We start from the raw sequence: 22,426 nt of genomic DNA, 5'->3' as shown, positions 1-22,426 counted from the left end.
GTTTCAGTAAATTTAAGTTAGTGTGTGGAGAGTAGTCCATTTTTATTCTGACTCCAATTTGGCTATTGATGATTGACACTTACCATAGAAGAGTAAGTGGTACTGGATTAAGTCTTTTAGGGAAAAAGTTATTTGGATTTTTAAAACCTGTGTAAAATTATTTGACTTGAGATTTTGATAATTATAAAAGAAAAACACACAAAAAAAATCAGCATTGTCTCAAATGAAAACTTCAGGTCTGTGATGTTTCTGGATATGAATTTATCATTTGCAGTTTGTCACTATTTCTGTTGAGGCATAGGTGATGTGCTGATCAAGATGGAACAGTAATTATTCTCCATAATTACTACATAATTCTTTCTGATTTTAGGAAAAGACTAGTTCTGTATCATACATTGCATGGAAATACTTGCCAAAGATTTAATTTTTAATGGAGACAGCTGCTTCTGGTCAGAAGTCTATTATTATAAAATCTGAGCATACAAGTTAAATAATAACAAGGAAAAAAGGATTTTAGAATTGTAGTATCATTCATTGGGTTTCAAATCCCAGTGACAGTAACATACATACATAAATGCCCAAACATGTTAGACTTATGGCCACTGACTTTTAAAATAATTAGTATTAAAGTCAGTAGAAAATAAGTAAAATGTCTTGCAGTTAGACCTGACCAAGGCATTTCAAATGTTTTGGAAAAAAAACTGAGAAGAGGAACTGGTGTACAGGTCCCAATACAGCAAAGCACATGGGTACTTAATCATGTGCTTTTGTTGAAGGGGGGTGGATGCAGGGCTCTAGAGACTGGTAAAAGAGATAAAGGGAACTCTAGAAATCTATTTGAATATTGAGCTTAGATGGAATATTAGATCTTTCCAATACTGGAACAAAGTTAAAGGCTAATTCACAGAAAAAAAAAAGAAGTAGAAGTAGAGACTCTCAGATCTTGGCAAGCTTCCTGCAGTAGGTTGCATTTGCAATAGACAGAAGGTAAAAGGCAAAACTACTGTCACACTAAAACTATTAATGGTGAATGAGGGACAGATGACTTGTTACACTGCTATTGCCTTTCTCTGTTTGATGGAAGGAGAACCTGATGGACTGATGGTTTATATTTCATCCTTTTTCCTGGTCTGGCATGTAGGAAAAAGGTGATGGCTATGAAAGGTATGGAAACTTGTAAGATATGCAACTTACTGCATGCCTCACTAACAGCATTCAGTGATTTTTTTCAGTAGGAAAAGCTAAAACCAAGCTTTGGAAAACTTAAAATTTCCCAATACCCTGATAAAGTTATTCAAAATCAGGTACCGATAAAGTGAAATGTGACAACAACAGCAAAGAGGATGATGAAACCATGGTTCCAATAAAGTCAGTGGTAACATTTCCACTTTTTTCCAAGTAGCCAGCATCTTTAGAAGTTCAAGCTCACAAGCACTATGTGCTTTATTCCTAGTTTTATTCCACTTTTCCCCTGCAGTGTGAGCAACCCCTCCGGGAACACAAAACAAGGGGGTAGACACAATATTCTTGTACCCATTTGAGGTATAGCTTCCTTCTTCACCCAGCAGCCTGCTGGGTGTTTGATTATCCAACATGAATAAGAATCTGCAGCATGACACACTGAGATCTCCCCTGCTCTGCACCACCCTCCTGTCCCTCTGCACAGCCTATGCGGAGAGGCGTAAAGTGTTGATTCACCCGGGGAATGCGAGTTCCCATCTCGTTTCAGGAGAAAACTGAGCCAAGGAATTACAGGCAAGTGCTGAAAGCGTGGGACACCCAAGCATGACTACCAGCTCCTGCTCAGTTTTAAGGGGAATGCCTCATCCTTTATTTTTAGAAGGAAGAGTTGTCACCCTGTGGGATGGGTCATATGCTAAGTGGAAGCAGGTAACTTCCTTGCAGTGAAAAAAGCAAGACCTGAGCCACCCTTCTCTTACCAGTACCCTCTGCCAGCTAACTTAGACCCAGGATTTTGTGACTCCAATTTTCTAGGCACCTTATTCTACTCCCACATTGTCTGGGAGTTGTGAATTCCACTATGCAGCAAGAGGCTTTAAAGGTAATAAACCTCTGTACTCACAAAAGCCAACGCCCACTGCAAAACTGGCCAAAAAGCAAATGTGGTATGTGCTCTGGGAATACAAATACTTAATCCTAAAAAGGCAAGCAGAATATTGGGAATTGTTAGGAAAGGACTAGAGAATGAGGCAAAAAACATCTGTAGAAAACACCGCTGCAGAAAACCCTGCCTTGCCTACCATCTTCAATGCTGTGTGCAGTTCTGGCCACCGCATCTGAAAACACATATTGCAGAACTACAGAAAGCACAGAGAGTGGCAACAGGGACACATAGAGGTGGGGAACCACTTCTGTACAATGGATTTGTCAGCCTGCAACACTGACAACTGACAGGAAACATGACAGCAGCCTATAAAAGCCTTTACTGCATAGAGAATGTCACTTGGGAACAGATTGGTTATTTCTCACAATACAGGAATTAGGGGAAGCCTAATGAGATTATCAGATGAATGATTGAAAGTAAAAACATAGGAAGCACTTTTTCATATATCACATAATTAAGTAGAGACTAACCACACACAGTATTGTGGAAGCCAAAAGTACAAATGGGTTCAAAGGGGGATTAGACAAATTAATGGGGAATGGATCTAACAAGGGCTATTAAAATGATGGTATGGATCCAACCTCTGCTTCAGGAAGTCCCAATCAGTAAATGAAACAGCACTTACAGCATTATAGAGGGTGCCTCCAGCTTGCTACAGAGACCTCATAAAATCAGTGAGAACGATTGCTATGGTAAAAAAATGTAGCTATTTGGGCAAGAGCAGGACAAAGCCAAGAATGATCCCTCCCCTGTGCCCTCTCGGTGCTGGGAAATCAGCTGTTCAGAGACTTCTCCAGCTACAGGGGTCTGAGAGAGGGCGAAAGGCAGCAGGCGGGATGCACTGTGAGCCAAGGAAGAGACAAAAAAGGGTTGGGAACTGCGACCCCACAGCACTTTCACAACCCCGCAACTGCTGTTTGGATTCCTCAACTCCACCTCTGCTGGGCAAAACATCACAGATGGAGGGCCGCGGAGCTCCCCCTGGACCAAGGAGCCCCAAAAGTAGTGGCGATGGGGCTGCTGGGCCCTGCTGCTCCTGGGAGGCCAGGTTGTTTCCTGGCCTGGCATCACACTGCCATTTATATGTACCAAGTGCTTCCCTGGAGATAGCGTGGAGGTCTCCTACATGATGCTACACTGTGTCTTGAAGAAACACCTCAGACTAAAGCCCAGTAATATTTAAATCTTTTTTGGTATAAAACCAAGTGTGAATAAATGATTTAAGCAACTATGCTAGACCGATGGTACTTTCCAGAGAATTTAAACAAAACAGATGGACAGAGTATGAGCATGTTTTCGAAAGTTTAGAGGGAGTAAAGATTCATTTATTTGAACTAGAGAACCTATCATCACAGCTTCACTGACAGCATAGGATTCTGAAATGAGAAAAAGATGTATAAATACATTAAATGTGAGACAAACTGCTAAGAATTAGTGTTTTTAAATACCAGATTATTTAGACTGACTGGTTAGCTTACTTCTCCTTGTCTCTCATAAGGAAGTGAAAAAGATTTATTGGTCACGGGTAGCACTGGGAGCAACACTCATATTTTGCAGAAAGCCAGAGCAAGCTCACTCACTGAACACTTCAATGAAAGAGAATCAACAACAGGATTCGGGATGCGCATTGACATACTCTAATCTTACACATAGTTAGCACTGGCTTTCCCCATTCACAAGGGATGGATTTCATTTCAGAAGCAAACAGCTAAAATTGCTTGGTCCTGCTTTGTAATCTTGTTAAATGACAGATAACTGAGACCTGTATTTTTATGGTAAGTAGAAACATGTGGGGAAAAAGGTTTGGGTTAGTGGAGGTCATCTTGTCCCTTATGGCTGATGTACCTATTCCTGCTTGGCTGATGTTGCTCCAGCAGCCGTGCCACCTCAGGCTGTAATTTCAGCAGTTCCAGCAAACTAAACAGTATTGGGCTGGCCTGTACTCAGATGGAAGATTGCTTGTGGAAAATTCAGGCATCACAGGAGGTATATTCTTCTCTCAAAATCAATTCCCCATGGAAAAGAAAAAGGACGTCTATGGACAATGAAAAATTGCCAGAATTTGCTTGTCCTAGACACTGAAATACATTATAATGAAATAATTCCTCCAAACAATTCATCAGTTCATAAAAGATGCACTTAATCAGAGACTGAGGAGTAAGCTGCAACCAGCAAAACTTAGCACATTCTCATGGACTGTGGCCTAGAGGTGACAAGAGCAGAAGCTCCTACTGTTCAGGCACTATATTTCTGAAAATTAGCCACAGTTCACATTGCTATTGGGATACCCCTGCTCGGGTGAGGGGCAGGAATAAGAGGTGCCCTCCTAGATCTTAGATGACCTAACATTGTAGTAGCAGATCCTTGACCTGATCAAAGCCACGAGCATGAATAATTTTTCTCCCTCTGGAAGCTGTCCTCCAGTTTCAGCAGCTCCCACCACATCAAATCTGAGTATCCAAAAAACTGTTCCTAGTGTATTTCACATAAAAAATACCAGGTCCTGTCCCCATTCCCTCATGCCCTCATGAGAGTGTGTTCTCAAACAAGACAAGCGATACTTTATTAGCATCAAGAAGAAACAGCAACTTGCTCAGCCTGCCAGCTTCTCTTCTCAGAGTAAAGGGAAGCTTTACCTCGCGCAGTTTGTGGGACTACAGGGAATCACAGGTGCTCTGTATCCATGGATATCGCAGGCCTCGCTGCACTTGACAGCACAGCACAGGGACAGAGGTGTTGTCCATAGCACTGAGGTACAATCAATTATTATTGTGCATAAGCTTTGCACTCTCCTCCTGCAGTCTCTCCTGTCAGCAGTGCTACAGGCATCTTCAATTCTACTACGTTTCCAAGCAATGCCCTATGAATTACTCCTGGGACACACTGAGGTGGCTTAGGTCCTTTTCTTTCCTAGGGATCAATTTATCACACATGCTCTTAAGAAAAAAAAAAAAAGGAAGAAAGAATCTGAGAATCATTTTAAAGAATTGCAAAATAAGTGGTTCTCAATGTCAGACGAATGCCAAGGCATGTGTATGACAATTTCTTTGATAAAGTGATGGCTTTCCAAATGTCACAACACTTGGGTTGTAATTACTAATAAGGACACAGCTTTGCAATAGGAAAAGACTTGCTAGAAGCTGCTTAAGTCCTGGCAGAATTTGTAGCAAGAACATCATCTCTACAGCAATAATTGGCTTTCACCTTTTCTTCCTTGTTTTGTCTTTTTGTTATTTAAAAATAAAAATGGAGCCAGCAAAGACCATTCGCTAAAAAGCAATACTCTTATGTCAAGGTCAGGTCCCTTCAGGAGAATAAAGTTTTCCTTTCTAAAAGAGATGAGCAAGAAGAATCATCAATGAAAAATAGCAGAATGTTGCAAAACCAAAGTGAATAATGAGGGTTTAAGTAGGAGCGGGGAGTCAATACCACTGTGGCTTTTTCCCCTTTTCCACTAAGCCCTGTTCATTTTACAGTGCAATCTTATCCCTTCATTCTACCTTCTCTTTCTTTGTCTGTTTTACCCACTTAGTCTTCCCTGACACATGAGCTGCAGGTATGACCGTATGAACAAATGCAATTGAGTTGCACTGATTTAACAAATTACCATCCGTCACATGCACCTCCTAAACCAACGTTCTCCATTTTCTCAGTCCGCTTCAACTGGGAGGCAAAACATGCAAGCTCAAATGTCAGTTTAAGCTCATCTGGGTAACCAGAGATGTCCAAGAACATGCTTTATGTCAAAATTGGTCTAGGCTAATTTCAGTGGTGTAGCCAGTGAGTGGCATCTCGCATGGGCTACACACAAACTCATGCCTGGAGCCTCAGGAGCACTCTGGATACTAATGGCTCATTTCTTGCTTGTCTGGAGCATGCTATGCAATGAGGTGCTGCCACTGCACAAATAATTAGCAACAACAATTCAGTGTATTCTTCGTTGTTCCACCAGCTAGCTGATTGATACAGAAGAGGACGGTGTGACCTGAAATCGAAGGTGGGTCCTGACAAATAATAATAGCCAAAATATTTCCTATTTTAGCAAAATAATAATAAAAAATTGCTATTAGCAATGATAACAAAAAATAGTCTGTTTTAACATGCAAGAAATGTAAGCCTCAAATACCTCTGTGAAGATGTTGGTCACATATGCCTCATATCTGAAAATGATGGAAACTATATAAAGATACAATCACTACAGCACTGGAGCAGAAATGACAGCTTAGTCATAATAGTCTGTCTCCAAGCCTGCCTACTATAGAGAAAGATGAAAATCCATTTACGTATGCAGATAATGGCACAAGATTTCCTCTGGACCCCAGTGGTTGATCGACTGATGTTCTGTGCAAAAAGACTGACAACCTTTCTTATTTTTATTTTAGTAAAATAGTATAGCTAAACATTAACTTAGAATCATTTCATCTTCAGTTTGATCATGTTTGATTGGAATGTGTCTGCCTATAAAGATAAAAAAGAATTAGTTAAGCAATCATGACTTCTGTTCAAGCTCCTGTACTATGATTACTATTTTTGCATCTGACAATCTTCCCATAGTAGATCAGGCAATATGATGAATATCTTTTACAAGTTTGTTCTTTTGACTTCTTCCTGCTAGGACAGGACTGTGTGCATTTGAGGGGCTCCTTCCAGTCTCTCATGTTCTCTCTTTTGTAACCCAGCAGCATACACACCAGAACTCAAACTGCAGACAGAAAACCAGAGGCTACTGGTTACTTTGCGATGTGTTCCTGATAATGATTTTCTGTCAAACTAGGAGGGCCTTTCAAGTGGGTTCCAACAGGGCTTGTATTAGGCCCCATGCTATTCAATCTTTTCATAATTAGTTGGTGGATGAGCTAGAGGGTGCACTCACTAAAACCTGAAGCTGACACTGAGTGGAGTGAATCTGCAAGCACTTGGGAGAATTCTTGAAGGCAGAGAACTTTATTAGTTTTCTAATATGTGGAAGGTTATTAGAAGGAGAAAGCTGATCAGCTGTTGACTCCATTCATCTGGAGCAGGACATGAAGAAGCAAGATTGATTTGTAAGCATAGAACATTCAGGAGTGATAAGAGGGAATTTTCTAGCCCCAGGGGTATGAAAAGACTAGAACAGATTGTCCAGAAAAGTTGTGGAACTACCTTCATCTTCATTGAACAATTTTAAGAAACATTAGACAAACCCCTATGGTGGGTAGTCAGCACACATCTGACTTTCTCATGGCTGGTGAACGGAAATCCCTCCCGGGCCTACGGGCTATGATCCTTCAGTGCTCCTCTGCGCCACTTACCCTGCTGGCCAGCAGCATCTCTTTTAGCCAGGTTGCACCTAAGCCTGCCAACTGAGAGTGTCTGGCTTAGACATAAAACCTGTCCAGAAAAATTTAAAAAGTTGCAAAATCAGTTCTCCCTTTTATGTCCTGATCAAAGCCTAGGTTATGCGTTTCCCTTGCCACAACAGGCACCATTGTGTTGATAGACTCTGCCTCCCTGTCCTCCCCCATCGTCTCTCTCAAAACCTAAGATATGAAGAATAACATGATGGTGTGCAGGAGGAAATAGAGATTTCTGAAATCATCAAAAAAGCCAGCTAGTTTCATTTTTAAACATACCAGTTCTGAACTGTTCTGAACTATTCATACAGTATACTCTGATCATGAATTGGGACTAAAAACTATAGTACAGGAAATTTACTTTACTGCAAAATAAATTGGCCATGGACTCGCATTAAATTACTTCTTCTCTCCCTGGGGCACCTGGTGATGAGGCCCAATGCCAGGCTGCTGCTAGCAGGCTCAATACAGTGAGCTCTGAGTGAAGATGAATATTTTAGTTTTTTTAGTCTTCCTTTAAAGAAACAGATCAGTGAATACGAACCAAACAAAATAAATGCAAAAAATGCAAAGCAACAGGAGAGTTCTGTTTTTATAATTAATTGTTTTTTAAAAGGCTGACTAGTTGACACCCTTTATTAATCAGTTAAGGGCAGCCTGCAGTTGTAGTGCCTGAAAAGCAACTTTTGTATGATGTACTTTCTGAATTCCTGTGAATAATCTTTTCTCCAGAGGGCATTTTAAGAGCATTATTCATTAGTCCTTCTTCAGGGACAAGCACAGACTCCACGTTTTGACTTGGTCTGAAAGGAATTACTAGATGCTTGAGACATTCAGACAAACAAAAAAAGACCGTTTGCCTCTAAAGTGACTTTGCCATTTGGCAAAATGAAAGCTGAGGGCTTGTGAATCTTCCTGCTACTACTGCAAAATGAAAAGCAAACAAAAATGTACAAAATAAGATAAGTATCACTCTACTATACCTTGGTTATGCCCTCAGGTTACACGATAAGAACAGAAACATGCGGCAGATAGCTGTTGTCCATTATGAAGTGCTGTTCCTACAGTACTGTTGTTTACCTTTTGACAGAAACTGTCTTTTCATTTAGTTTATGTAATTCTTCTAACAGAGCTTATTGAAGTATTTCTGCAGCGACCCTAGATATTTTAATCCAGCTATTATGAGTAACTATGGAGCTAAGCAAGGAAAAATATCAGTATCTGTACAACTGAAAAGAAAAGCAGGGACACTGAAAAGTTGATTATAGCCAGTTTTCACAGAAAACTTCAGACTTTGTCTCCATAAAACAACTGTACTGGCACTTGAGATACTTGTTACATCTCAGTGAATAATCTGTGTTGCCTCTTGGCTGTTTACAACTTACTGGCTTGTGAGTTTATAGTTGGAAATCCATTAAGCAAAGCAAATGAGTCCTGGGCACAAAGCACATGACTCCTGGGAGGCCAAGACGCCACCAGCTCTGACACATTGCAAGTGGTTTTCAGAGCTGTGTTGTTTTCAAGGTGTTCAGCTTTTTACTGTGTTTTTCTGCTGGAATGAAATCATGACAAGTATCATCCTGTCTGGGGGGACAGGGCAGTGGCAGGCCACATGCCAGCTCTGTGCTTCTGCTCCAAGCGGAGGGCAGGAGTCCTCCTTGCGTTTTTTGGAAAAACTTGGGTTTTTCACCTGTGTGTGGGAACCGGGAGCTTACTGTTACCAAGGAATGAGGGATCAAACCACCTGCCCTCCGCGTCTTCAGGAGCTGGGCAGGCAGTGGGCTCGGCTGTGATGGACTGCTTGGAGGCAGGGTTTGGAGGCTTGTGGCAGGGGCTAGGAAATGGGGACTTGTGCAGAGGGCGAGCAGAAGACAGCGGAGCTGTACTGTTTTCCTCTGGCTGAGCGTGAGACATGGTAACGCCAGAGCTGCCAAGTAATGAGCAGTTTTTCAATTGGGAAGGGAGGGCTACTCCAACTCACATCACTGCCTTTACCTTCTGTCACTCACACCCCTTAGCTCATCAGACGGCCTCTGTGATCCCTTTACAACTGGGACGTGGCAGTGTCTCCCATCGACACCATCACAGTGCCTACACTTCACTGGACTAATAAAAGAAGATGCTTGTTATCCCCTCCCACAACATGCCCCCATCCAGCCATCTAGGCCAGGCTGATTGCTTCTGCAGGCACAGGAATGCCATAGCAGTGCCTACACCGTAGTGCTCACACACCCCATACACAAACACACACATGCACACACATGATGATAGCCTGCTGCTTCCAGCACTCCCGTGTGTGCTCTTTCTTTTGTCAGTTCTACTTTTTCCCCCCAAACAGAGCTAAGAACTTAGTAAATACCCACGGGTCTTATGCATTAGAAAATTAGGTCTCCACAGGTGCCAGCAGAACATTGTGTCTTGGCATCCAAACAGCTTCATTTCCAGTCAGTAGATAAACTGAATTTCATCTTGAAGCTAAAGCACTCTCCATCCACACTTCCCCTGGATCTGTCTCCCCTTATGGCCGCAGAAAACAGCACAGAACCACTCGAAATGGTGTTAGAGAAACCTACTGTGGACACTTCAGAAATCCTCTGACAGTATTATGAGGAAGATAGCAGAGGAGGGGGGAGAGGAGAGCAAAGAGGAAGAGCTTTCAGAGACTGCTTGGCAGCAAAGTCAATGCTTGAAATATCTGTGGGGAGTTTGAAAGCGTTTCCTAACATCAAAAATGCAAAGAAGAAAAAGAAATTTTGATCAATGGCTTATTGCCCTTGATCTAAGCAAAAGAATCCGAGCCAGTCAGAAATAACAGAAATCTGTTTTATTGTAAAGCTGAAGTTTTCTATGTTTTGACAGCTGGGGCTCATGCTTTTGGCTAGGTTATTTGCCAGCCTTAAAATATTCATGATGATGATGATAATGAGTTGCCAGATTTTTGTCCTTTCAAATTAAACTCTAACGATGAAGGAGAAGATGCTGGAGAGATTTTAAGCACGAGTCCTCTGCCCTAAAACAGAAATTTGTGGCCTGAACTCACATGACCAGAAAAAGAGGTTTCTACTCCCTGGCCAAGTTTCTGGTGAATCACTTGCTGGTCACAGAGCCAAGATTCGCCTTCTGGAGCATGGGAAGCAGTGGATCATTTGTGCAGAACACAACCCTCCCTCTTTTGTTGAAAGGAAATGGATTAACAGTATGTATTCTGCACAGAATTCTTTAGAGAACTGGACTGAAATATTTCAAATTAAAGAATTTTTACTTTAGAACAAACTGGAACACAAATTGAACAGAAAAGTCAAATCTCACTCTGAAAATGATTTGTGAAATGTTGGCGTTGGTGGCTCCAGGATCAACTCGGACATCCTACAGAGCATCTGAACAAATTGTCTTCACAGAATTTATTCTTTACCTTTTGGATGCAAATCTTTATATTATTATCTCAATGTTACTTCCTCTTAATGCTATCTGCATTTTGATAGTTTTTCTAAGAATTCAAACCAGGCTCTTTTGCTCTTGTGCACTTTGTTTATTTTTATTTCTTGCTCTGCTTTCATTTAGTCAGTCAGTTGTTATCGTTCCATTTCATACCCATACAACTTAGGAGGCTGTCTTAGGTGAACTGGTTGTAATATGAAAAATAGTAAATCATTTCATATATATTAGGAAAATGGAATTCCTCTCCCAAAACTTCAGGGTTAGTCATACTGACTTTGCATCTGAAAAATCTACTTCCATCAACTCTGTCCTTAGCTTCCTTTCTTTGTCCCCGGGTGACCAGTATTTTTGACATGTCATTTCATATCTACCAAGTCCTTACAAGTGCTCAGCACTTCACTTTTGAGACTGATCTTCCATTTTCTGGATAAGGAATTCAATTTCTTTAGCAGATATGAAGTGATAACAAACCCATTTCACTCAGGGACAAGTTAGTACGAGAAAAAGTTGCAATACAAAGGTTAAAACTTAGTAAATGAAAATCGAAGGTGCACTATCTTGTAGAATAAGGTTCTTTAGGAAGTTGCCAACTGATAGCTTAAACAGAGAGTTTTAATATAAAATCAAGCCAAAAAGCATCTTGTAGTTTACAGAGCTAAATTTTCAAAGGGACTTTGACCTAGTCTCCAACCCTATGTAAAGCCAGGCTGGGCTGCTGAGCAGGCAAGGTCTACCGTGAGGGACATTGCCTGGAGGGACCAGGCACTGGGCTGCAAAACAGAGGAAGGCAAAGAAAGGCACTGGCAGAAAAGGGGAGTGGTGGAGAAGGAGGTCCGCCTGGTCATGTCTATAGCAGTACATAAAAAAAAAGCCAGGATTTAGGATCAAACACTGGTCTGCATCCATTATTCATTGTAGTTTTGGCCCATGTCAGCTAGCGCTCTCCCAGGACAATGCACGGGCACAGTCTGGGCCACACAACGCACCATGACTGTTCCCATTAAGCAGTCTGGATGCATCACCCTCTTTTGGGTGGAGAAGAAAGCATAGACATGTGGATGCAAGTCATGCAGTGACATTTGTTTGCAGGGCCAGAGAACAGGCTTTGGCTTATTCTATTTTGTAACGTAGTCCTTACACCAGGATCGTGCCAGACATACTATATCATTGGAGGAATGCAGCTATTTTGAGCAGAATGACCAATATTTGGGAAAGTGAGTGATACTGGTGAGAACAAAGAACAGAGAGATGTTTACTGATTCAGTCCTCACATGCAAAACTGTTGGTGCATGTTCAAAGTCCTTTTCTGAAGATGTGACTCTTGTTATCTTAACATCAGTAAAAAGTATCACAATATATTTTCCCATTTGTTGCACGCTGTTTGTCCAGCTCCTCTACAAATTCCAGGAACACAGTTACCAATTTTAAAGCTGCAAATAGATTTTTTTTTCTCAGTACACTTACAAAAAACATTTAATTTTATGTTGCTGATTTGCAAATCTTTCTATATGATCTGCTATGTACAACAGAAAAGAGCTGGTGTACCTGAGTGATGAATTAGTAGGTTGCTCACTAGAACAAGCTCTTTTTTTCTCTCTTTAACAGAAATTGTGCCATATATTTTGGAGGAGTTTAATCAAAATTCTCATCAAAAGCCAAATGAGTGGATTTTAGAGAAACTTTAATTACAGTGGTCAAACCACCCAGTGTGATTTGCTTGATTTGATTAACGTAATGAGGAGCACATTTAATGAGAAATGCATTAATTCATTCAAACAAGTGGTTTTATCAGAGGTATTAAGCACCACACCAGATTATGTATAGCAGAAACTATGATAGAAAAAATTGACCTAGGTCAAAATAGTAGTCACACCATAATTACATGCTCTCAGCTGTAATCTACCAGTTGAACTTGAGCAGTGCTCATCATGACTGAAAAGTAGGGTCCCCATTTAAAAAAGCCCCAATAACACAGGGTTTTGCTTCCATTCCACCGCTGGGATATCTATTCTGTTTTTTCAGATGTTCAGAAGATTCAGGGACAGGGATTGTATTCTCTGAGTTTCAGATGATTACACATGGAGATATTATTAGCAAATGATGAAGCTATAGCTCAGAGAACCCCTGAAACCATCCCCACCCTTAAAGGAAACAATGATGTTCCCTATTTGCTCTCTGTTCTAACTCCCTCCTGTCCCTGTGACATTCTAGGGACACTCCTGAACATAACCTTGGGGAGTGACTTATGGGGGCGTTATTATTTTCCTTCTGAGAAAAGAAACTTCCTTGTTGGAAAAGAAGACAAATTGGCTTAAAACAGGAAGTATTTGGGAAAACTTTACACCTTGTTCTGTTCAACCGCTTTCTTTAGCTAAATGTCAGCACCTCCATTCCAGCTTTCCCCTTTCATGTTCCCTTTCTGCAGGCTTTATATAGCACCCTTCACCTCAACCATGCCCACTGGGATGCTTTCTCTGCTGCCTCCTGCTATACCTCCTGGCAGCCACTAATGCCCACATCTCTCCTATGCTGCCCTTATCATGTTACTTCTTTGACTTCTGCCATGCTTTTTTGTTTTTATTCTATCCCCAGTCTGTTATTCCTGTAGTGTCTGCTCTACCTCTGTGTGAGCTGCCTTTCCTGCTGCTTTGGATTGAGTTAGTATAGCACTGCAACAGCTTTGATTTTCAAGTATTCGGCTGCCTGAGCACTTTTCAAGCACTGTTGCACAGTGGACTTAAGCACTATCCATTGCTCAGTCTCTCATCAACTACCACCAGCAGCTGGCAAGGGAGGACAGCTTTGAAACTATTCACTAACCAAGTAGGAGACTGGTCAAGGAGCTGAGAAGCTGAGCAAAAGCCCGGTTGCAGACAGGATCCTCCTGGGATAGGTGCACAGACAAGTGAAAACTGGTGCGGAGGCCAAATTTTGCCTCCTGTTGTCTCCAGATTAAATCAGTGGGAATTTGACAGTCAGAGCCTTTTATGAGGGTGAATGAAAATACGAATGTAGGTGCCAAGGTTTACCTGCCGGTTTAGAAGTTCTGATCAAGACCTTCACAAAATAAGTTAGAGAACTAGATATGGCAAAAAACAGACCTAAGGATTTACTTGCTATTTTAATAGAAGATGAGCAAGCAAACTATTTCTACTGAGCTGAAAACCACAACCTTTGGGATTATTTCTGCCACTTGTATGTAAACCACAATGAAACAAGAGTAAAAATTGGAATCAGAGTCCCTTCATTTTAGAGAAGTCTTGGAATGTGTCTATATCTGACTGCTGCACACCAAAAAAACCTTCTGATATATCATTGGCATCTAAGACATTTTCACAGAGGAAAGCATTAACAATGACTATCTCACCAATACACTCAATAGAGTTGTTCCCAAGGAATAAGTGATACCATCTTGGAACAAGCTCCCCATATAACACATACAGTCTCCCTACAACAGCTGCCCCTTGATGTCACATTTGGTATCCTTGAGTGGAATCTAGATAGGAAATCATAAAACATAAATTAGTAGAGGACCATATTTTAAAATACTTTTTCCCACCATCCCCTGGCCTGGCCTGCCAGCAGCCAAGCAGCCTTGCTAAACTTCATCTGAACTTCTTCATCTGAAGAAAACTTCCCAAAGACCAGTATGTCTGACTACATCAGAGTGATGCATGCAAAAATTGCAATTTATCTCCATAGCCCTCACAAGAAACATCTTCTATAAAAGGACCATGAAAACCAACGGATTCTCAGCCTGTTCATCACAGAATGCAAACTTCTTTCTATGTCCCATGCACCCTCACAGTGAACTCACACTGACAATCAGGATGCAGAAGAACGAGGTTATTAACAAGAAGATGTTTCACAAAACAGCCACTCTCCCACTGATCACTCAGCCCTTATCCTCAAGGAAATCCTACAAAATACCTCGAAAGACAAGGCTGGGGATTAAAATCCACAACATGACTGGATAACAAAAATCATTGATTTCAGCAAAGATGTTAGTTTTATGGCACATTACAATTTACCTCAAACCATAATTGCTAATCTCAGTTTTTCAGGAGATAATTACCTGTGTATTTCTTCCGTTTTGTGTTCAGTAGAGCTAAAGACCTTATTACCACTCCTCTTGTTAACATCCCCTCTGTTCCTTCCATCTCAAAGTACCTGACTGATTAATATAATGAAACTTAACTCAGATAAACAGCTTCCAATCTTTGCTTACCTGGCAGCTTGCTAGCTCTGTCCCTGCTTATGTTTTTTGCCCCTTGTCTGTTTTTTCCTAACAGCTGTACTGATAGCAGATACTGCCTCTCTCCACAGACCTTCCTTTTGAATGTGATAACAGTTCTCCATTTACCAAAGAAGCTGCTCAACTAGCCTCCACTTTGGAAATATCAAGTGTGGTTCCAGATACAGCTCCAGTTCTGACTCTCAGATTCTTTTTTGAATAGTTATATGGCTTTTAGTCTGGCACTATCCAAGATCTCAATGGCTTCAAAGAGATATTTGGCTTTGATTTGGATTATGCAAAGAATAGGAGCACAGCTTAAACTGGCCAAACATCAGTCACTACTTCTAATAGGAAAGGAAGCATCATTAACTCAGATCTTCCTAAAACGAAAGCAAAATATGACATGGGTAGATTCAGGAATCTATTGTTCAACACAGGGGACAGTTATGCACCACTCTATCCAATCAGAGATGACAATTTAAATTGTCACTCCTCTCTCCTAGTTTCAAGGTATCGTACTAGTCTTTGGCAATGCTCTTTGTGTTGCTGTAATATATTATTTGCTTCTCCTCATTATCCATGAAGCTCAAAAAATCATGACTTTCACTTCCCTGCATCCAAATTCAGTAACTTAAAGCTATAACAGCTTGGGAAAGCTTAACTAGGACCTTAAGAGGGAACTCAGTATAATTTTGCCTAGGAAATCTGTGTGTGTAATCCCACATGAATTGAAATATATGGATGTATAGAATAGCCTGCTGAGTTTTAGGAAGCATTAAATATGCCACTATACAAAGCCTGAAAGAAGAAGATGTTTCTGAGGTAACATGCATATCTACCACCGTCTGCCAAATACCATACACTTTCTTTGGCTTGCAGAGGTAGAAGGCATTGTACTGGTCACATACCATGAAGTGCTTGATATATACTTGGAATTCATTCTTTGAAAACAAATACTTAATTTTCAGATCCAGAGCAGAAGTTCTATACGCTTCTCATGTTTACTGAAAGACACTTGGAGAAATTTCAAGACAGGATTAAGGAAGAGATTTTAAAACTCACATTCCTCATCTTGTGAAATGAGGAGTTATCTCTGACCCTGACCACATGTGGTATGTACCAGTTTCCCTCAGCATACTCTAGAGATCTCCAGCCTTAACATTATTGTGTACAGAGTAAATGTTTACCCCATATGTGTCTGTCACCATGGAAAAGCTTGGGGAAGTTACGGAAAGGAATTTCTGCAAGTCCAAAGAAAAACCAAGCCCCCACATCTCTTCTTGCTATTCAGATACAAACTAGGGATTTGCTTCCAACAAGCAGTTTAATCAGTAGGGTCTGCTATGGAGTACAGAGACGGGTCTCAGCATTGATATATAGCAACTTAGCAAAGTGTAAACTTCTGTTAAAAGCAAAATATTTACTATGGATCAAGTGTTTTAGGCTGAGTGCTTAAAGCAGCCCACCATGCTGGCTTTCCTTAGCAAGGTGTGTAAGGGATGGGCACTGAAGTACTGGTCCCAGTGCTGACCCCTAAAAGCTTGAACCTGCAATGTATTGATCATGTATTGCAAGGAGTCATATTTAATCCACTTCTCCCTATTTCACTGAACCATTGCAATGAAATTTTCTGAAAGAAATCAAGATGTTTACAGAGCAGTTAAACAGCTCCTGCCATTTACACGTCAGTGTTTTATTATGCTTCTATCCCCAGCCCTAAGGCTTGTACCCCATATAACTTCTTCCATGTAATTAGGCAGATAGCTTCTGACTTGACCATCTGGTTTTGACGCCTCAGACCCCTCTATAATGTCTTTCCGCCCTATTGTGAATTTGTAAGATCCAGACACCAATCACTGGGAGTGCCAGAACGCAGAAATTTAACAGATTAGGAGCTACCCTCACTTCTCATCTGCAAGTGGATAACGCTAAAGCAGAACCAATGAACAGGTGCAGGGGAGAAAAAAAGATGAAGTGTGAAAATAGTCTGAGTTATGGATGCCCAGCTGGTATATGATGAAAAGCAGCTTCTGCCCCTCACAGAGGGCCTGGCAGGCAACAGCATCTCTTGTTGATTTGTTCAACTTTTCCAAAATCTAACGTAGGCGGGAACGTTACATTCAGTAGAGGATCCTTGCCTTTTTATCTTCCTCCGCGACAGCGAGTTAGGGATAACGGCAGTCCGTAACTCTGAGGGGCAGACAAGACGTTAAACCTCAAGCGTGGCTGGTTGACCTGGCGAAGCATCACACCCCTTCCCACACACAGGAGAGGCATCAGCCCCAAAAGACGCGGGCTGCAGCGAGGAGGTGGCAAGCGCAGGAGGGGACAAACCGGCGGTTACTGGGGCCCTGCTTCCCTCCCCAGAGGCCGCCCGGCCGCCCCCGAGGAGCACCGTACCTTTTCATTCTTCCTCTCCTCCGCCTTGGCGCCGGGGCTGGGGGCCGCCAGCCCGCCGAGGGGCCCGCCGCCGGCCTCGCCGTTGAGGTGGGCGGCGCTGACGTTGGGAGGGGTGATGGCGGCGGCGGCGGAGGTGAGGGGGATGACGGGCCGGGCCCCCGGCAGCCCCGGGGCCGGCGGCTGGTGGCCGTGCTGGGGGGAGACGGCGGGGTGAGGCCGGACTGCCGCGGCTGGCAGGCGGGAGGGCGAGCTTGGCGTGCGCAGAGGCGAGACCGTGGCCGTCGGCCGCTCTGGGGCCTGCGCTGGCGGGTGAGCTGCGGAGGGAAAACAGGAAGGAACACGTTAAGCCCTGGTGCCCACTTTGTGTTAGGACTGTAGATCTGTGACAGCAACTCCTACTACAGTTACCCCAAAACAGCCGTTTAATGCACTGGCCTGGCCTGAAGGTCCAGGGCTGGCTCGGGGCAGGAACCTGCCCTTATAGCAGCGGCAGGAAGCCATCCACGCTCAGAAATGGATAACAAACATACTGTACTTTAAAACGCTTTCTTACTTTATTCCAACTGAGCCGTGTTTTCAGAATCTCTGAGACCCCCTTATAATGTTGCTGTTGGCTTCCTGCTAATTTTTTGGAGCAATGCAGCAGTGAACCCAAAGGGTTAGCTTACGTGATCCAAACTGACCTTGTAGAATGCAATTACAAAGAAAGCTCCCTTATTTCAGTCTTAACAAAAATGATCAGCAGCAAATCACTGTGTTGTGCAAGATAAATTAAGCATAAATTCACTAGAGTATTTCTGAGATCAGCCTTGTCTCTCCCAGTAAGGTCCCTAAAGGACTATGCTGAGCCTTTTAGCCTTCCTTCCCCAGATGAGCAAACCCTGCTCTTAACCACTAGGAACCAGGAATTAGCGCTCATCTGTTTAACAGTAACCAAAATGTACTGCTGAGGTCTGTTCTCCAGGGATTCAGAAGCATCTTGCATGCCTTTTGTCAAAAAGTACGACTGAGCTCCAGGTCCATTTCTACAATGTTGTTTTCTTTGACCTCCAAGTTAGTTGATTGCTTAGGCATAACCTACATACAATTCTATTTCAAGTATCCATAGACCAGAACCTGAGGCTACATTCACTCACTCACTCACACAATTCAATAGTAGGGCAAATAATTTCAAGGTTTCATAATCTGGTTTAGTTCTGCATCAGTGCAAAATTGGAACCTTTGAAGAATTTTCTGGGCACAACCTACTTACCCATTCCACAATAGCCCCTATTCTGGTGGTTGGGCATTCACCTGGGATATGGAAAACACAGGATCTGTCTATCCTCTGCAGAGAACAGCTCTGGATAGCTGCCTGTTCTCTTTGCCTTTCCTTCTCCTTCTCATTGCAACCTGAGCCAGGGCAGCTTCCTGGCTGAAGTCTGGTTGAACTACATCCATTCCTGAACAAAAAGTTTTGATTTCAAAAAATCAGCTTTCTTTTGGGCAAGAAGCATTTCATCGGAAAATTCTTGACCTGGTCTATCTGCGGTTTTCTTTCTTACAAACTTATCAGCAGGATACATTTTTATGCAGCACCAAAAGCAACTGCTCAAACTATAACTAAACAACAATGCTAGAACAACTCAAACCACAATTTTTCTATTTCTATGGCTAACAACAGCACCCATTACTAGAGATTAAAAAGATAAGGAGTGCCATTTACCATACTCAGTATACCAGTTGAGCACTCTTGGGGCCAGGAGGGAATTTCATCCCGTAGCCTTGTGACCTATAATGCCAAAGGATACTCAACCAGATGGGCCTGTGATAGTCAGACAAGCATCTCCATTGTTTACATGATCGTCTTCACAGTTACTCCCTGATTCTGCAACATCTCTTTTTATTAATGCTGCTCATAGCAAAGCAACCAAGCTATCATTAACCAGCCTTAAACTTGCAGTGATTTTAGCCTGTAGGATGTGGACGGGCCTAAAAATTGTTACTACGGATCCTTCAAGGCTGTCATTATTATTATTTACCATTTTTCCCTCCCCAGATTACCAAGAACATATATTGGAAAGTGTAATTCATTTCCAGAGAGCTAGACAGGGCACCACTGGTTATCCTGATGTGATTCCCTCCTTCTGATTTTTCCTGTTTTGAACCTGTGTAATGAACCACCCCTCCTGCCAGAAATCTAATCTTCTGGGCTAGTTAAGCTTACAGGGTCAAGGTTTTAAACTGCTGGTTGTGGGGAGGAATGGCTTTCCTAAATCTAGAATAAAAGCACTACAATGGAATTTCACTGCATGTACCTGGATGCAGAAGACTGATTTGATAATCGTAGTAGGTAGGTACATTACTTCTTTCATATAGTCCTCTGTTTCCAGACATAAAGGAAACTGAAAGCACGAGAAACAGCAAAATAAATGGACTGAGAAAAATCAACTGTGAGCAGGGCTCTCACATTTTATTCTGTAAATTCATCAGCTTACTGTTCCAATGTATGTCTTTGCTCTGATATCTCTGGATCTGGACTGTGCTGCATCAAACATGCTATTAATTAGCAATGCTCACTGAAGGCTATTTTTGTTCTACACCACTCATATTTCATTTTGGGTGTACTCCTACACTAGTGGCCTTGTGCACAATTGATTTGTTACTCATGTATATTGCAAGCCAACAGAAACGTGATTGGAATATTGTGTCAGCTTGCTTCTCTTGTAAAGCTTTTCAAGAAGTGGGTCTGCATTGCTCTGTCTCACAGGACTAAAGAGACCTTTTCTGAAGGGCTGCTACCCACAGGTTACCAGTCAGGTCATCTATTATGGAGAGAAATACTGGTAATCCTTAAAGTTTTCCTTTATTTACCCCTTTTATTTAATTAAAAAAAAAAAGTCACGAACAATTCTGGAATGGCTTGGGAACTCCCCCACTTATGAGGCTTCAGAGCAGCTCTGTGGTCTGTGCCTTACCTGGCCTGCTGACTCCTTGGCAGATTAAGACATCAGAGTGCCCTGGAGGCGCAGTCTTAAATCTAGGAAGCAGCTGGAGCCGTAACACAGCAGCACCATGGAGGGAAGGTCTGTGGCATTCCAGGTGCATGGGGTAAAAATAACCCTTCATCTCAGCCTCAGGGGAATATGTCCTTCCAGTGGCGAGGGGACAGGAGGTACCAGGAGCTGCCTAAATAGGTCCTGCGAGCCAAGGGCGGACTGGGCTGCCAGGGGCGGGTGCACGGGTGCTCCTGAGGCTCTGATGCCAGACATACAGCACAGGGGCAGACCTAGCACTGCTCTCCCACAGGCACTCCGCTACGCTTCATGCACCTGGTTCCGAGAGTGGACATTTCTGCCCTTGCTCTGTGTGAGCAGAAGGGCTTTTGGATGTGTGTAAGCCTGAGGGAAAGCAGCAGCCCTCTGAAGCAGACAAAAAGAGGATAACTAGACTATTCTCCAGTTTGACATGGATGTCAGGTAAAGACCTGCCACTGTGTGTTCAACAGAGGAGTCTGCACTGTTCAAGATTCAGATTCATGTGTATTTAATGACTTTTTTTTCCTTTGACTTGGACTGGGAAGGAGGTGAGATTAGACGGTCATAATGGTTCCTTCTGGCTTCCAAAGGTATGAATCTATGACTTACATGGCAGTATAATTCTCTTTTGTATCTGCTCTGTTTTGTTTCTAAGACCTCAGTTTTCAACAGTCACAATCCTTAGTGATCTCTCTTTGTAAACACAATGGCTTGTGTTCCCATAAAATGTCAGAAACAAAATGTTTTAAATTTTGCTATAAAGTTCCACCACAGGATTTACTTTTACTTTATTCAACATGAGAGCTGTTTAACATCAGGGAAAGGGGCATAAATTGTGCTCTAGAAAATTGTGCTCTACATCAAAAGGAAACCTAGAAAGAACGGAGGCCCCCTGGTGCGGGAAGCTCTTATTCTCATTTCAAAAAGGTGGCGGTATTTTTCAGATCTCTTGCTTTATCACTAACACCAGGTCCTGTTCTGCCTAATAAATACCTTTCATCCCTGAAGCCCAATGAAATGCTTCTTAATTTTAAGTCGCATATTACTTGCTCTGTGATAAGAGCAGGTTTTTTTCTGTCAGCAAGCCAACTGGACTCGGAACTGTTAATCTCCTTAGTATGCAGGGTGCTTGCTTTCGCTCAGATAAGTTGTATAAATATTTGTAAACACTATAATCTATTTCAGCTGTAGCAACAGAACAATCTGATAAACACAACCTGGTTCCCAGAGATCAATAGAAGCCCATAAATATTACAAGCAAATAAAACATATTCTTTTCCACATTGACTGAGCTGTGACTAAAACAAGAGACTGGCAAAAGCAGCTACGGGGACTGGCAGATTCCAGAGGCTTGTGCTCCAGGGATGCAACATCAATCCTGCAACCGTGTGGCGAGAGGCATCAGCAGGCATTCATACATACCCATTTGCATGGCGCTGCGTGGCTGGCTGGCTGGTTGTTGAGCCGAATATCTCAAGCAGTTATTCAGCTGCGGAGAGGCTGCCTGGAGCTGGGGATGAGTCTGAGGCGCAGTGATAGGAACAACTGGTCTGACAGCCGTGGCGGTGTTCGTGTGACTTGCCCCTCCAGGGTGGATGGCTCCTGGGGTCCCTTTCGTTGCCTGAGCTCCCCCGGCTCCACTGTTGCGGGGCTGCCCAGCTCCCACAGGCACTCTGCGTGGATGAAGCAGTGCATGAGCGTCCTGGAGGGACCCTGTTACTCACCCACCGTAGTGATAAATGCCCTGAGTTACTCAAGGGCCTCAGCATAATGCTGACTCTGGTATTAAAACAAACTGAGCTATGTGTATTATTTTTTTCTTTACAGGACACAGTTATAAGTACACTTGAGGACATTTGCACCCTTTCATCTTGTG

At 42.5% G+C, this 22,426-nt stretch overlaps 1 protein-coding gene across 1 annotated transcript in view; it reads right to left on the bottom strand.

The window, feature by feature from the left end:
- SH3RF3 (SH3 domain containing ring finger 3) overlaps positions 1–22,426 on the bottom strand; it is a 259,303-nt gene that overhangs the window by 18,845 nt on the left and 218,032 nt on the right. Inside the window, exons 7-8 of the mRNA XM_067295285.1 lie at positions 21,973–22,223; positions 17,534–17,847 (exon numbers count right to left, since the gene is read on the bottom strand). Coding sequence (XP_067151386.1) covers positions 17,534–17,847; positions 21,973–22,223 — 565 coding nt within the window. The remainder of the gene's footprint in view (positions 1–17,533; positions 17,848–21,972; positions 22,224–22,426) is intronic.

Source organism: Apteryx mantelli, chromosome 1 (genome assembly GCF_036417845.1).
Source record: "Apteryx mantelli isolate bAptMan1 chromosome 1, bAptMan1.hap1, whole genome shotgun sequence".
NCBI lineage: Eukaryota > Metazoa > Chordata > Aves > Apterygiformes > Apterygidae > Apteryx > Apteryx mantelli.
The sequence above is the reverse complement of the archived record's forward strand: the minus strand, read 5'-3'. Positions and strand labels throughout refer to the sequence as shown.